We start from the raw sequence: 13,996 nt of genomic DNA, 5'->3' as shown, positions 1-13,996 counted from the left end.
TATTGTGCCCCAGCTGTATTAAAATAGGAACTCATACTTGTTAGAATTAGTCTTTACATGGGCTTTATGCATTTTTCTTAATGTTGCTGCATTCAGCAGCTGAATTGTTTGACAAAATTAATTTTGTTTTCTTATTACAGTGACCAATCTCTTAAATATGTGCTGCTCGAGCATATTAACTGGTGGAGGAACCAACATAGAATATGGTTTGCATTCTCTCTTTGAAGCTAAAGGGAATATTATGGTAGGTTACAAAACATGTTAAAAATAGTAACAGATTTCGTGAAGTAATTGGACAGAAAGAAAATGTTTGAATAACTAATTGTGAAATAGTCTCCCTTGCCATTAATGACATTTTTCTTTCTTTAGTGCAACTTCTGAACAATTTCTAATAGGGTGCTTTATTTAAAAAACCCACATCCAGTTTTTCTTTAAGAGAAGTCTATGGCTGCAAATGTCTAGTAACTAATACAATATCTAGTGTTTTATGGTCACTCAGAAATAAATTCCAGTTCCATTCCATTCCAGCTGTTCATAGGACTGCAACTTAAGCAAGAAACAACCTAGGTCAGGCATGTCAAACTGCTGGCCTGCAGGCTGAATGCATCATACTAAAACCACGCCCACCCCATTGCCGGCAATGGGGCAAAAGTCGTGATACGTCACACGACGTCACGTGACGTGAGTTTGACATGCCTGACCTAGGTCAACAAGTGTTCTGTTCCAGCCTACAACCGGCCCTGTTTGAATGTCAGGGACAACCCCTTTTTATAGTCAACAGGCTGGAAAAAATCCAACCAAATTTATTTACAAAGAAATAAAAAAGTTCAAACAAGAGTTAAGCCAAAGGTTCAAACAAGAGTTAAACAGGAATAACAGACCAGGACTCTAGCAGAAGATCTTCAAACGGTTGCCTTCAGCAACTAGCACCTCCCACACCTTCCCCTTTTATCAGCAGTCCCAAGGCATGGCTTCTCATTGCCTTCTCCTCTCACCGAGTTGCCTCATTGCCTTTCTCTGTTCTACTCTGCTGGATTGCTTCCTGCTCCTAGCATCCCTGAATAGATCCATCTGTGAATCATCTACGTCCAATACCTCGTGCTCACGGCTGAGTCTGATGAGGAGCATGACGGGAGGGGCCAGGCTGAGAGTCCTGCAGTGCATCAGAGCCTCCCTCTGACACCAAAGGCTCTCCAAACCCCTCCTCCTCCTCCTCTTCAGAATCATCAGACTCAGCTGCCGGTATCACAGGCTGACGCTGAATCACAATAAGTCATTGCATAAATGAGTCCAGCAAGGGCTCTGCAGTCTTAAAATGCAGTGTATCGCAGGCAAAGTACATTGGAAAATTGAAAATGTATTAACTCTTATTAAAAGAATAGGTATAATTCTAATAATTGCAAACCAGATACAATCCTAGTTTGCTTTGTCTCTGTTAATATTGCAGGCTGCTCTGGAGATGCTGCTTCTTTTGAAGCCAAAAAGAGCAAAATCACATCCTCTAGCCAATTATCATTATGCTGGTAAGTTCTAAAACAGGTTTGTAAAGAGAGCCTGTCAGTTCCACATGGGAGCTTTTATCAGGGCAGGTGTTATTGGCTGAGCACTGAGAAAGAAAGTCACTCATTTGACAGTAAAAATGTAATGCTTCTCACCTGTTCCATTTACTTCAGGTTCAGACCAGTGGACACCATTTGAAAGAAAATTGTTCAGTAAAGCACTGGCAACATATGGCAAAGATTTCATTTTTGTACAGAAAATGGTGAGCTGTTCCTCTCTCGTTTTCATGGCATTTCTGATCTTCAGGATACCACTTATTTATCCGCTAGAACAGCAGGCCCCAACCTTTTGGGCACCAGGGACCACTTCCATGGAGAAAGGTTTTTCCTTGGACCGGAGGGGGCATGGTTTTGCATGCTGCCTGCATCCCGTGGATGGGGCTTTGCTTGTTTGCGCGGCCCAGTTGCTGGCATGCCACGGACCAGTGCCAGTCCATGGACCAGAGGTTGGGGACCTCTGCATTAGACTAATTCCAGCAGACATGGTTTATAAATGAAAGTCTGTATGCTTAAACTTAGGTGAGGTCCCATCTGCAAGAATTTGTTCTTATTTTTAAAACACCTGACAATTTGACCATAAATTACTTCTATGAATTGGAGTGAAATATATTATCAGATTGTGAAGACTGGGTTCTAGTCACCTGCTCATCTTTGAAGTTCATTGTTTGATTTTCAACAATTTACTCTCTGTCAGAGTTTAAAGCTTAATCTGTTTCAAAAGAGGAATTCACCCGAGTTTAAAATGATTTAACCCTCACGCATCTTAGTAAGATCCAAAACCAAGTTCACATTTTTGGCACTGCTTCAAAGTTTTGATATTGTGATAAAGTATACAGTATTAATGAATATATCTTGAGAATTTTTTTGTAGTGAGTGTGCTGCATATTAATGTTGTATGTTAGCTGATAATGTGTTGATGCAGAGTCTGAATTATTGTATGATTATAGGTGAAGTCTAAGACAGTCGCACAGTGTGTTGAATACTATTATACGTGGAAGAAAATCATGCATTTAGGACGACGGCACAGAAATCGGCAGGCAGAAGTAAAAACTGAGTTCCCAGTAAGCCTCACTTCCTTTAGTTTTGAAGTACATAAAATTGCGTTCTCCAGATATTGATACTAATATATTTGATTATTACTTCTCTCACTTGTGAGAAGAAGCATTTCAATAAGATAGTTATATATATGCTGTAACCTGGTCCATGCTACAGGAATGTAGGTTATTTTATTCTAAAATATTGGTTGCAGTTCTTAGCAAGCACCACAGTAGTATAGAGCAGACATGTCAAACTCGTGACATTGCGCAATGTATCGGGATGGTTTTGCCACTGCCGGCAACAGGATGGGCGCAGCTTCCAGATGACGCATCCGGCCCGCGGGCTGGCAGTTTGACACCCCTGGATAGAGCTTTCCTGTGTATAGAAATTAGTGTTACTGCTTCTAGTTTCTAAATTCCCAACATTTTCTTGGGAGAGCCATACTTGCATGATAGACTGCCTTATATATCCAGAGGAAATCTCTAGTTTTATAGAATCAGGGAGCAACCGATATGAAATAATTCTATTTAAGAGCCATTGCCAATTGGAATAGTATTAAAATATATGAATAAGAAATTGAACTTCCTATAAAACAGCTTACCTTGATTCTTCCAGTACAGAGAAGTTGCCTTTCTATATAACATTGAACAGTTTTAGAGCAATAAGAGGAACTTGAAAGTACCTCTTAAGTAAGTAATTATTCTGAATAATACGTTCTGTAAGGAATAATGATGTCAGTTAATTTTCTCTCTAATTAAATATAGTTTTGGAACCTGTCTCACACCTCCAAAACAGATTTTAAAAAATCAGAGCTGGAGAAGATTTGTCTTTATTTAGTAATGAATAATACTTAATCTACCTATTGGACTTGGAACAAAGTACAGGTGGTTCTTGACTCCAGGTCCACAACTGAGCCCAAAATTTTATGTTGCTAAACAAGACAGTTGTTAAGTGAGTTTTGCCCCATTTTATAACTTTTCTTGCCACAGTTGTTAAGTGAATCACTGCAATTACTAAGTTAGTAACACAATTGTTAAATGAATCTGGCTTCCCTATTGATTTAGCTTGTCAGAAGGTTGCAAAAGGGGATCACATGAACCTGGGACACGGCAACCATCATAAATATGAGTCAGTTGCCAAGCATATGAATTTTGATCACCTGACCATGGGGATGCTACAAAGGTCATAAGTGTGAAAAGTGGCCACATGTCACTTAATTTTGAACAGTCGCTAAAACAAACTGCTGTAAGTCGAGATTACCTGTAGGTACATGTGAGCTACTTCAATCCTTTAAAATTTCCCTATATAGGCAGAGTTTCTTATACAGTTATTCCACTATCACCTAGCATGTCTTTGAATTTTAGACAAGTGGTGAAGACGAGGAAATGGAAGGTGAAGAGCAAACTGAGGAAGAAAAAGCATCTGTAAAAGAAGAGGATCCAGAAATTCAGAATTCCCCTGACCCACCGTCTATTGCTGTTGCATCACCCCTTAACTCACCCTCTCTGCAAAGCCTTGGGCTACCTGCGACCTCTTTTATCTGTGAAATGTCAGACTGTGGTGCGGTAAGTGCAATTTTAATACATCATTGCAGACCTGTAAATAGAAATGAATCAACTGTGGCTAAAGAAAACAGGGATAGCACAAATAGTAATAGGTGCCTTGGATGCAATCCCAAAACATCTGGAGTACCAGTCGAACACCATAGGCATTGACAAAAATCACCATCAGTCAATTAACATAAGGCAGCTTACATTCTGCAGTGATAAAATTTAATGCCATGAAACAACAACATCTGCCTATCCCGGGTCCTTGGGAAAGGCTTGATAAATGGATAAAATTGCCAAATCCGGACTAAACATTTGGTTGACTGCAACTAATCATACTAATATGTTAATGCACACATGCAGAAGTGTGTGGATACAGAGGCAGCTAGACTGTGCAGTTCTGTGACTTCACAATACGCCTTCAGTAATTGATACTGGATGCAAAATCTCTTAACCCTGATGCCTAGAGTGGCAAAGGCCTTAAGATATCAGATGTAGGACACAAGAGAGCTAGGTGCAAGTCCACCCTCACCCAAGGAAACATACTGGGAGTCTTTGAGCCAGTCACACACAGGGTCCAACCTTTATCAGTGGGGTGTATGAAATAAAGTAAAGGAAGATCCCTATATAAGCCACTCTGAACTCTTAGGAAAATGTGATGTATAACTTTCAACAAAGAAAAGAACATGTACTGGTTCTAGAAGAGAAATAAAATTATTTTTAATATTTTTTTAAATTAATTCATGTTCAACCAATACGGTACTTTAAACTATATGGTTCCTAGGTTTCTGTTGCTCTTTAATTAGGCTGTATTTAGGGCTTCTAAATTCCATTTTTCTGTCCTCCAAAATTCATCTAACTACACAACAAAATTTCAACAGCAGGAGACACTTCTGCTGTTTGGTAATAGAAACATTTTAAATCGTTACATTCATCCTATACTATTATTCACATAGAGCTGCAAATAAGAGAAATGAGATACAAAACAAAATTAAAATAAACCAATCCTCACCAAATCCTCCAAAGCTGGACCTGCTCATTCCCTAGTCTTCCCTACTTAGCTTATGATCACCATCTACTGCTCTGTTCTTCCTTCTTTCCTCCAAAATTGAATGTGGCTCCAAGCGACTAAAAAAGCCGCTTATGATTGGTTTAGCCTAGCCTATGCCTGAGATTAACCTAAAAAATAATAAAAGTCAAGTATAACTTGGATATCTTCCGTCATGGATATTAGTTTAGAAATTTTCACAAATATGTTATTGAAGCCCAAGGGTGATTGTAAATACATTGTTGGTCATTTGGTTTGACAAAGATGTGAATGGATGATCTCTGTAGGCATGTGGTTTTGATCAAACAACAAATCAGCGAACACCTTGATGCGAACAAAGTTATCACTAAAAGCCAACATGGGTTTGTCAAAAACAGATCGTGCCAGACAAATCTTATTGCATTCTTTGACCAAGTGACAAAACTAGTGGACCAGAGGAATGCTGTAGATTTAATTTACTTGGATTTCAGTAAGGCATTTGATAAAGTAGATCACAACCTACTACTTGATAAGATAGAAAAATGTGGGTTAGATAGCATCACCACCAGATGGATTCGTAGATGGCTGACAGGCCGTACTCAGCGTGTGGTCCTCAATGGAACTGCATCTACATGGAAGGAAGTGTGTAGTGGGGTGCCCCAGGGCTCTGTTCTGGGCCCAGTGCTCTTCAACATCTTCATCAACGATTTGGATGAGGGGATAGATGGGGAACTCATCAAATTTGCAAATGACACCAAGCTGGCAGGAATAGCCAATACTCCAGAAGATAGGCTTAAGATACAGGAGGATCTGGACAGACTTGAACACTGGGCACTATCTAACAAAATGAAATTCAATTGTGAAAAAAGTAAGGTTCTGCATTTAGGCAGGAAAAATCAAATGCACAGGTATAGTATAGGTGGTACCTTGCTCGATAGTAGTAACTGTGAGAGGGATCTCGGAGTCCTAGTGGACAATCACTTAAATATGAGCCAGCAGTGTGCTGCAGCTGCCAAAAAAGCCAACACAGTGCTAGGCTGCATTAACAGAGGAATAGAATCAAGATCACGTGAAGTACTAATACCACTTTACAATGCCTTGGTAAGGCCACACTTGCAATACTGCATCCAGTTTTGGTCACCACGATGTAAAAAAGATGTCAAGACTCTAGAAAGAGTACAGAGAAGAGCAACAAAGATGATTGGGGGACTGGAGGCTAAAACATATAGGGAACGGTTGCTGGAATTGGGTATGTGTAGTTTAATGAAGAGAAGGGTGAGGGGTGACATGATAGCAGTGTTCCAATATCTCAGGGGCCGCCACAAAGAAGAGGGAGCCAAGCTATTCTCCAAAGCACCTGAAAGCAGGACAAGAAGCAATGGATGGAAACTAGTCAAGGAGAGAAGCAACCTAGAACTAAGGAGAAACTTCCTGACAGTTAGAACAATTAACCAGTGGAACAACCTGCCTCCAGAAGTGGTGAATGCTCCAACACTGGAAGTTTTTAAGAAGAGACTGGACAGCCATTTGTCTGAAATAGTATAGGGTTTCCTGCCTTAGCAGGGGGTTGGACTAGATGACCTCCAAGGTCCCTTCCAACTTCTTCTTCTTCTTCTTCTTCTTCTTCTTCTTCTTCTTCTTCTTCTTCTTCTTCTTCTTCTTCTTCTTCTTCTTCTTCTTCTTTTTCTTCTTCTTCTTCTTCTTCTTCCTCTTCTTCTTCTTCTTCTTCTTCTTCTTCTTCTTCTTATTATTATTATTATTATTATTATTATTATTATTATTATTATTATTATTATTATTATTATTATCATCATCATCATAGCTGTTAGCCAAGATAGCTAAATGACCATCTGTTCAAAAGCTGTACAGAGGATGCATGGTGAAGCCATCTTCCTGCATATAACTGGCCAGTCAGAAATAAAAAGTTCAGAACAAATGTTTAAATTATCTTGCATAGTCAGATTAAGAAAACATGCAAGATACCATTTGAGGAACTCAATATCATTGTTACACCTTTTTAAAAAAAACTTTGATTCAGAAAATGTATTTTTGACTTATTTGCCCTCTAGGTCTTCACTTCCAGACAAGCCCTGAATGGCCATGCACGTATTCACGGTGGTACAAATCCTGTGGTCAAAACCCGCTGTGGGGGCCTTGGCACTAAACAGAAGTCGAATTCTCAGAATGACTACTGCTCTGTCAAGAGTTCCCCAGCTCATAGCACAACAAGTGGTGAGACAGATCCGCCTACAGTTTTCCCCTGTAAAGAATGTGGCAAGTAAGTAAAGCTATCTACACACAAACTAGAATCTGTGATGCTCTGTGTAGAAAACTCGATGAAAATCACTCCCCAACAAAGTAAGGAAGTTGCCTTAATGAATAAGAGTAATTCTAATGTAGCCTTAATGAGTGTCATGCTTGCTGGGAACTCTGGGAATTGTACTCCTGAAGTATCCAGAGGGCAGCAGGATGCAGAAGACTCTTCCAAATCACTGTATTATAGAGTGGTAAAATATAACGTGTACAATTTAGACAGTATTAAGATGTCATAAACCAAACCTTAACCCTCTTTTGGCTTGAGGGAGAGGTGGAATTCGTACTGTATATCCTGTGGTTTCTTTCTGTTTTAGCTTAATGTGACATGTCAATCCAGCCAATGCTATTTACAAACCACAATTTTTATTTACTGCCTACCACAGGATTGCTCAGGATTATGCTACCTTACCTGAGATCTGCATCTTTAGCTGATTGCATCACTTAAGGAAGCTGAGCAAGAGACGCTTGTTTACAGACCTATTGAATTATTGGGTGATATAGTAGAAAACTCGTTAGCATTGTTTTGAAAGGTATAAAATAGAAATGAAGTTTGCTCTTGAAAGTTTTTAGCCTCACAGACTTCAGTTGTGTAGGATCTCCCTATTTGGGCAAAGGGATTAGAATTAAGAAAATGTATCTGAGTATATGCTTAGCCAGGAATTTCCTGTTTATGCCAGTACCACATCCTTTCACTTTAAATGTATGTATGTATGTTCCCCCAAATAATAATTCCCATAGTTTAATTGGGGGAAGGAATGTGGTTTTTAAAAGTGAGTTGAAATTCTTGCAAAATCCCCAGGGAAATACTACAAGCTTCTGATTAGGGATGTACATGGAACAAGTGTTTTTAAGTTGAACTAGATGGCCCATGTGTTCTTGCTGATGGCAACTGTAACATCTCAAGAACGTGTGTCTCTGCCACCCGATTAAGTCATTCTCTGTAACCTCTGATCAGCAGTGAACAGTCAGCCCCTTCTTCCGCACAGGAAGCATAATTCATGGAGAAAATGTAATATACCTCTGTAATTTATACAGATTCCTTTTTCTTCCTTCCTTTTCATATTGTATTAGGATGTTTTTCAAAATCAAAAGTCGCAATGCTCATATGAAGACCCACCGCCAGCAGGAAGAACAACAGAGGCAGAAAGCCCAGAAGGCTGCTGTTGCAGCCGAAATGGCAGCTACAATAGCAAGGACTACTGGATCACCAAGGCACAGCTTGATTCCCCTGGATCATTTAGATTTAATAAAGCAAGTTGAACAGGGAGATGACCTTGGCAGCGATGTTGTAAAGGAACTGGGAGAAGTAATTGACAATGCTGAAGTGATAAACCCCAGCCTCTTACTGGATGAAGAAGAATCAGAGTTGCTTCAGGATGAGGTTGAGCTGTAGACAAAATGAGCCACATCTGTAACATTACAGATGCCAGTTGGAAATCAGTTTCCTCCAGTGAACAGACTATATTTCTTACTTCCCTTTTATTTTAAACTGTTTCTATAGCTAGATTCGTTTAAATCCAGAATTGGATTTAAACACATCTGTCTTGTGATGTTCTTCCTTTCTTTTCTTTTTTTAAAAAGTGGAAGGGAATTGTTGTTTTCTAAAGGAATCTTGTGTAATATATTGGAATCAAATATTCTGAAAAGTTCATATATCTTAAAACGTTAAAAGAAACATCATGTTATTCCTCAGGATACTTTCTTTTGTTCACCTCTGTTAATTCTGGCTTCAAAAAAGCCTGCAATAGGACTGTGAGATAGCAAAAATAAGTCAGTGATACCCTGTTGTTAGTATCTGGCAATTTTGGACCAGGGCAAACTAATATGGTCCTTCTGCTTGGGCCTGTAACCCAGCTAATTCAATGATTTCCTTGACACCAAATGAAAATTCTGAAGAGATCTTGATTGTCTTTCCTAACAAGATTTAAATGGATGTTCTGTTTGGTTGAGCACAGATAGATTGATGGCAATGTGTCCTGTTCTGCTTTACTTGTATCTGGAAGGAAGAAACAACCATGAAAGCAGAAGGAATGACTAGATCAGGGGTGTCAAACTGCTGGCCCGCGGGCCGGAGCATCACGGAGAAACCACGCCCATCCCATTGCCGGCAATGGGAAAAAGTTCCGATATGTCGTGCGACGTCACGTGACGTCGCGAGTTTGACATGTCTGGACTAGATCATTCCTCCAAGTAAAAGTTTTTATTATCACCAAATCTACTATGTATAAAACTCTTTCTTTTCAAGAGTTTGCATAGTCATAATACATACTTCAGAGCTTTCAGTTTAGGAGATTCAGAAGGAACCGGGCCAGTGTATGAAGGAATATCTGGGAGATTGTAGCTAGACTTTTGATTTTACAGTGACAGAATAGCTGAAGCAAACTCACCACCTTTTCATAGAAGATTCCTGGATTGCATGTAAATTAATTTAATTTAATTTAATTTAATAATTTGATTTCTATACCGCCCTTCTCCCGAAGGACTCAGGGCGGTGAACAGGGCAATACACAATAAAAATCGAATACAAAAATTAAAAAAACATAATGATTTATGTAGTGAAGTATTGCCAATCTGTACAATAAGTCAATTACTAAAAAGTTGTCTTTGAAAGTATAGGTACAGTATGCTACCTTTAGCTTCACAGCAGTGTTTTCCTGAAAAGGTGCAAGTCCCATTTTTTTCTCACATAAAGAAGAGGAGGGGGAAAGGCCCTTTTTCAGATAAATTTGCTTATATATATTTGTTAAAATTCATCCAGATAGAAAAGAATAGTTTTGCACTTTGTCTCTGATCATAAATTCTATGTGGCTAATGTATCTCAGTGCCTCCAAAATGCACATGTATTTGGTACAGAATGCGCCCAGACCTTGGTGCAGTTACATTCACTTTTGTAAACTGAATTATATATCATCATGAAAGTGTGTGCTGAACCTAGATGGAACCATGCAGGTTTTGGTCATTGCCAAAGAGTTTAAAAACTGCCAAGTGTATAATTTGTTGATGAGGTTAGTGTAAATGTATTGAACATTGTACTTTTTATGCTTGCCAAATTGATTTTCATAGACTCACAGGTTTGAAATAAGCCGAATAACATTACACAGGTTTGGGGTACCTACATTGTGTTTACATGCTAAGCTTCTCGTTTTAATTATAAAACCAAAATGCAGAGCCACAATTAATGTTGACTTTGATAACTATTTTGAAATTCAGATTTCCTTGCATTTTGTTTTTATGTTGTTATTTTAGCAACAACATGCTGCAAAATTTAAGTCCAAATTTAATCTCATCCAGTACAGTAATTATGATTGTTTCTTCCTTTTCCTGATTTTGTTATATTAGTTTTAATATACACAGAGTAGTGTTTTATGATAATCTTGTGCTAAACCAATAACGATCAAAATTTTCCCCATCTCTTCCTCTTTAATTATGATTGAGAATGATTACATGGATCAACATGGTCAAGTCTGGAATATCTTAGCTAAGCAACTCTTTCAACATCAGGGAGTGGGTTCGGTTTTTAATATAATTCTCTAGCATAACTTATCAGTGAACAAAGAGTTCACTGTTATGTGACGGAATAAAATAATTCTGTTTGCAGTCATGGACATTTTCATGAGAGCCAGATCTTAGTATTTGATAATCTAATAGTCTTAAGAGATATTTTTGTAAAAAATCACTTACACAGCCAAATCCTAAAATTTCTACTCTTTCAAAGCTTTGCTAGCCATGGCCACCAATGATAATTGTTGTAAATGTGGTAATTACTGTGTTCAAATCAGTTCTGTGCCCAATTACAGATCACAAGCACCACATGAAAAGTAGCCAAGTTCAAATTATACCAAAGGCTTTCTTTCACTAGTCAGTAGGTGGTAAAGTGCAAGCTGTCTGATGCATTTTTTCTTCTGATGTGTATGAGTTCTTTAACAAAGAAATGGAAGAGAGTTGATTATTATGGTTCATTGCTCAGTCAGCTAGATGCTTAAACTGAATTTGGCTTTTCCTCCCCCCCCCCCTGTTCCTTTCCCATGGATCCCTGGGGCAGGCAGATGTGGATGTTGGAGGGTGATGAAGATATTGTTGCAGGATGTAAGCTGTCCTGAGTAAAGCTACCTTTTGCAATTTGTCAATGCTGTTCAAGTGGTGCGCCAGGTTTTTTTCCCCCCTTGATCGCACCCAAAGAGCCTATTGCTACTGGAACTGGTTCTGCTTTCTTCTGTCACAGTCGTTCTATTTCTATCTGCAGGTCTTTCTATTTTATTGTCTTCCCCAGTTCTTCCTCTTGCTTTCTGTTGTGTCCAGGTACTGGCACATCCATTATCCAGACTTTTTTGTCTGTCTTACTGACAGTTGTTATGTCTGGGATGTGGCAGTTTTGAAACTAAAAATAACCCCCCAAATATTAGCCACGTTTGGGAGACCTACATTGTGTATATGTGCTAAATTTCTCATTTTAATTATACAACCAAAATCCAAGCCATAATTAGTGTTTTAACAGCTTTCACCTTGATAATATTGAAATTCAGTTTACTTCTATTACTTCCTCTCTTTTACGGTCCCATCAGTTCTTGCTCGCAGGCAAGCAAGCAAATAGCATTTTTTTGCAGATTGTCAAATGCACCCTTGTTGCTACTTTGTCATGAAGTTGTTTGTAGTCAGCCTGTGTGAACTTCTTGCAGCAGCTAACTAGGTGACCCACTGTTTCTTCAGTTTCTTTGCAGAGGCAAGATTTACTTGCTGTGACTGTCTTCTCAGCTCTGGCTTTGTATGCATTTGTTCTTGAGGCTTGGTCTTGTGCAGCGACAATTAGCTTCTTGGTCTCTTTCAACTTTCCTGCTCCTAACCATTGCCAGATTGTATTATTATCTACCTTGTCTGCTATTTTTTAATATTATTATTATCAAATTTACTTGCAACCCATCTTGCAGTTCAGGGCAACTCTGAGTGGCTTACAGTAAGATAAAATATACAAATATGTGACACTTAGCAGATTAAAATTACATACATTAAAACAAACTAAAAAAACATGAGTTTGGAGGAGAGAGGTGGGCTGGCTTTCCTGTTGGTACATCAACCGCCTCCAGCTGGTCCTTCAGGACCTCTTGCCAGCCAGCATAGCCAGGTTTTAAGGCTTTTCCTAACGGCTTAAAGAGAATGGGCAGATCTTATTTCCTGTGGCAAGATGTTCCAAAACGCAGAGGCCATGACAGATCTGGATCCCACCAGCTGAAATTCATTGACTGATGGGATCTGCCCTAGATCCCAGCACGAGTGGGGTAGACCAATCCCACTGGGCAAAAATGGTTCTGCTGTCTTTGATAAAAGGGTAAAGCTCACAATAAATCATCCCAAGCTGATCTATATTATTTTCATGTAAAACTAGTAAGGCAGATTTTTTTTACCTTCATTAAGCATCAGGCCATTATTCATCTAAATAACATTAGGTTTTAGTGTTCCTCAAACTACATCCATCAGATGAGTTGAGACTGGGACTCAACATTTTTACCCAGTGTGGTCCATAGCTGAAAATTATAGCTCAACATACTTGGAGGCTCCAGGATATCATATATTTCTAAGTTTCCTTAGAATAAGTCTCTAATATAACATTGTTCCTGGTTATGTCTTTAGATTTATAACCACAGCACTAGTGCCAATGAATTGCATTCTTACAATGTACTGTAAGGTATTGGTAAAATTGACAGTATTGCAATTGATCGTTGGACTAATTCATAATGAACCTGATAATGCATGGTTTCATTTTAAATTATGTAAAACAATTATTCTATATCCTATCCAGTATACTCTGGATATACAGAGATGTCATTAAACAGAATTGCAAAAGAAAGAATATTGGTACTTCCATAAAAATGATGTTGTTGAAATATGCTTCAATATTTTGCCAGAAAACGTGTGGGGGAGGTTCTATTTACCGAAGTTTTGTGTTTGTCACAGTTATTTCAGTAACGAATTAATTAAAAATTGTACATAACCTAAGAAAAAAGGAAAATATATTTTAATGGAGAAATCTTATTTTCAGAAGTATTTAACTGCTGATTGATTGTTACAAAAAAGTTGTACATTTCTGAGGTATAGTGTAGTGTAAAAATATTTGGTTTAAAAACATTTAGCATCATTTTTATTTTATTTTATAATAAATGTTTGCCTGTTACGGCTTAATTACACCTGAATTGCATGTGATTTAATTTCAGGATGTAATTGGTCAAGTTTGCACTAAATGCTTAGTTTCATAATATATTACATGGGAGGGGGCAATTTTTTCTTTTTTTTTGATGAGGTAAAATGAGGCATGCATTGTACCTGGTACATAATTAAAAGCAAGTACTGTGTATAGATTATACAGCTTTTTCTTGACAAGCAATTGTAAAATCAAAGGGATTCTGTAAGAGTTTGCAGGGAGAAACAGTATTTTATACTTTTGATAAGATATACTTTGTTTAAAAAATTGTTCATGTGATGGAAAAAATCTTTTAAATAAATGAATCAGCATTTTA

At 38.2% G+C, this 13,996-nt stretch overlaps 1 protein-coding gene across 9 annotated transcripts in view; it reads left to right on the top strand.

The window, feature by feature from the left end:
- The window catches only part of TRERF1 (transcriptional regulating factor 1), a 106,083-nt gene extending 92,087 nt beyond the window's left edge, over window positions 1–13,996 (top strand). For all 9 annotated transcript variants that reach the window (XM_081315235.1, XM_081315234.1, XM_081315241.1 and 6 more), the window contains 7 exons: window positions 141–244; window positions 1,448–1,523; window positions 1,674–1,762; window positions 2,507–2,620; window positions 3,962–4,162; window positions 7,241–7,449; window positions 8,559–13,996. In XM_081315235.1, the coding sequence (XP_081171361.1) occupies window positions 141–244; window positions 1,448–1,523; window positions 1,674–1,762; window positions 2,507–2,620; window positions 3,962–4,162; window positions 7,241–7,449; window positions 8,559–8,880 (1,115 nt within the window). In that variant the 3' untranslated portion in view covers window positions 8,881–13,996. The remainder of the gene's footprint in view (window positions 1–140; window positions 245–1,447; window positions 1,524–1,673; window positions 1,763–2,506; window positions 2,621–3,961; window positions 4,163–7,240; window positions 7,450–8,558) is intronic.

Source organism: Vipera berus (assembly GCF_964194415.1).
Source record: "Vipera berus genome assembly, chromosome: 1".
Taxonomy (NCBI): Eukaryota; Metazoa; Chordata; class Lepidosauria; order Squamata; family Viperidae; genus Vipera; species Vipera berus.
Note: the sequence above shows the minus strand (reverse complement) of the source record. Positions and strands in the feature narration are given on the sequence as shown.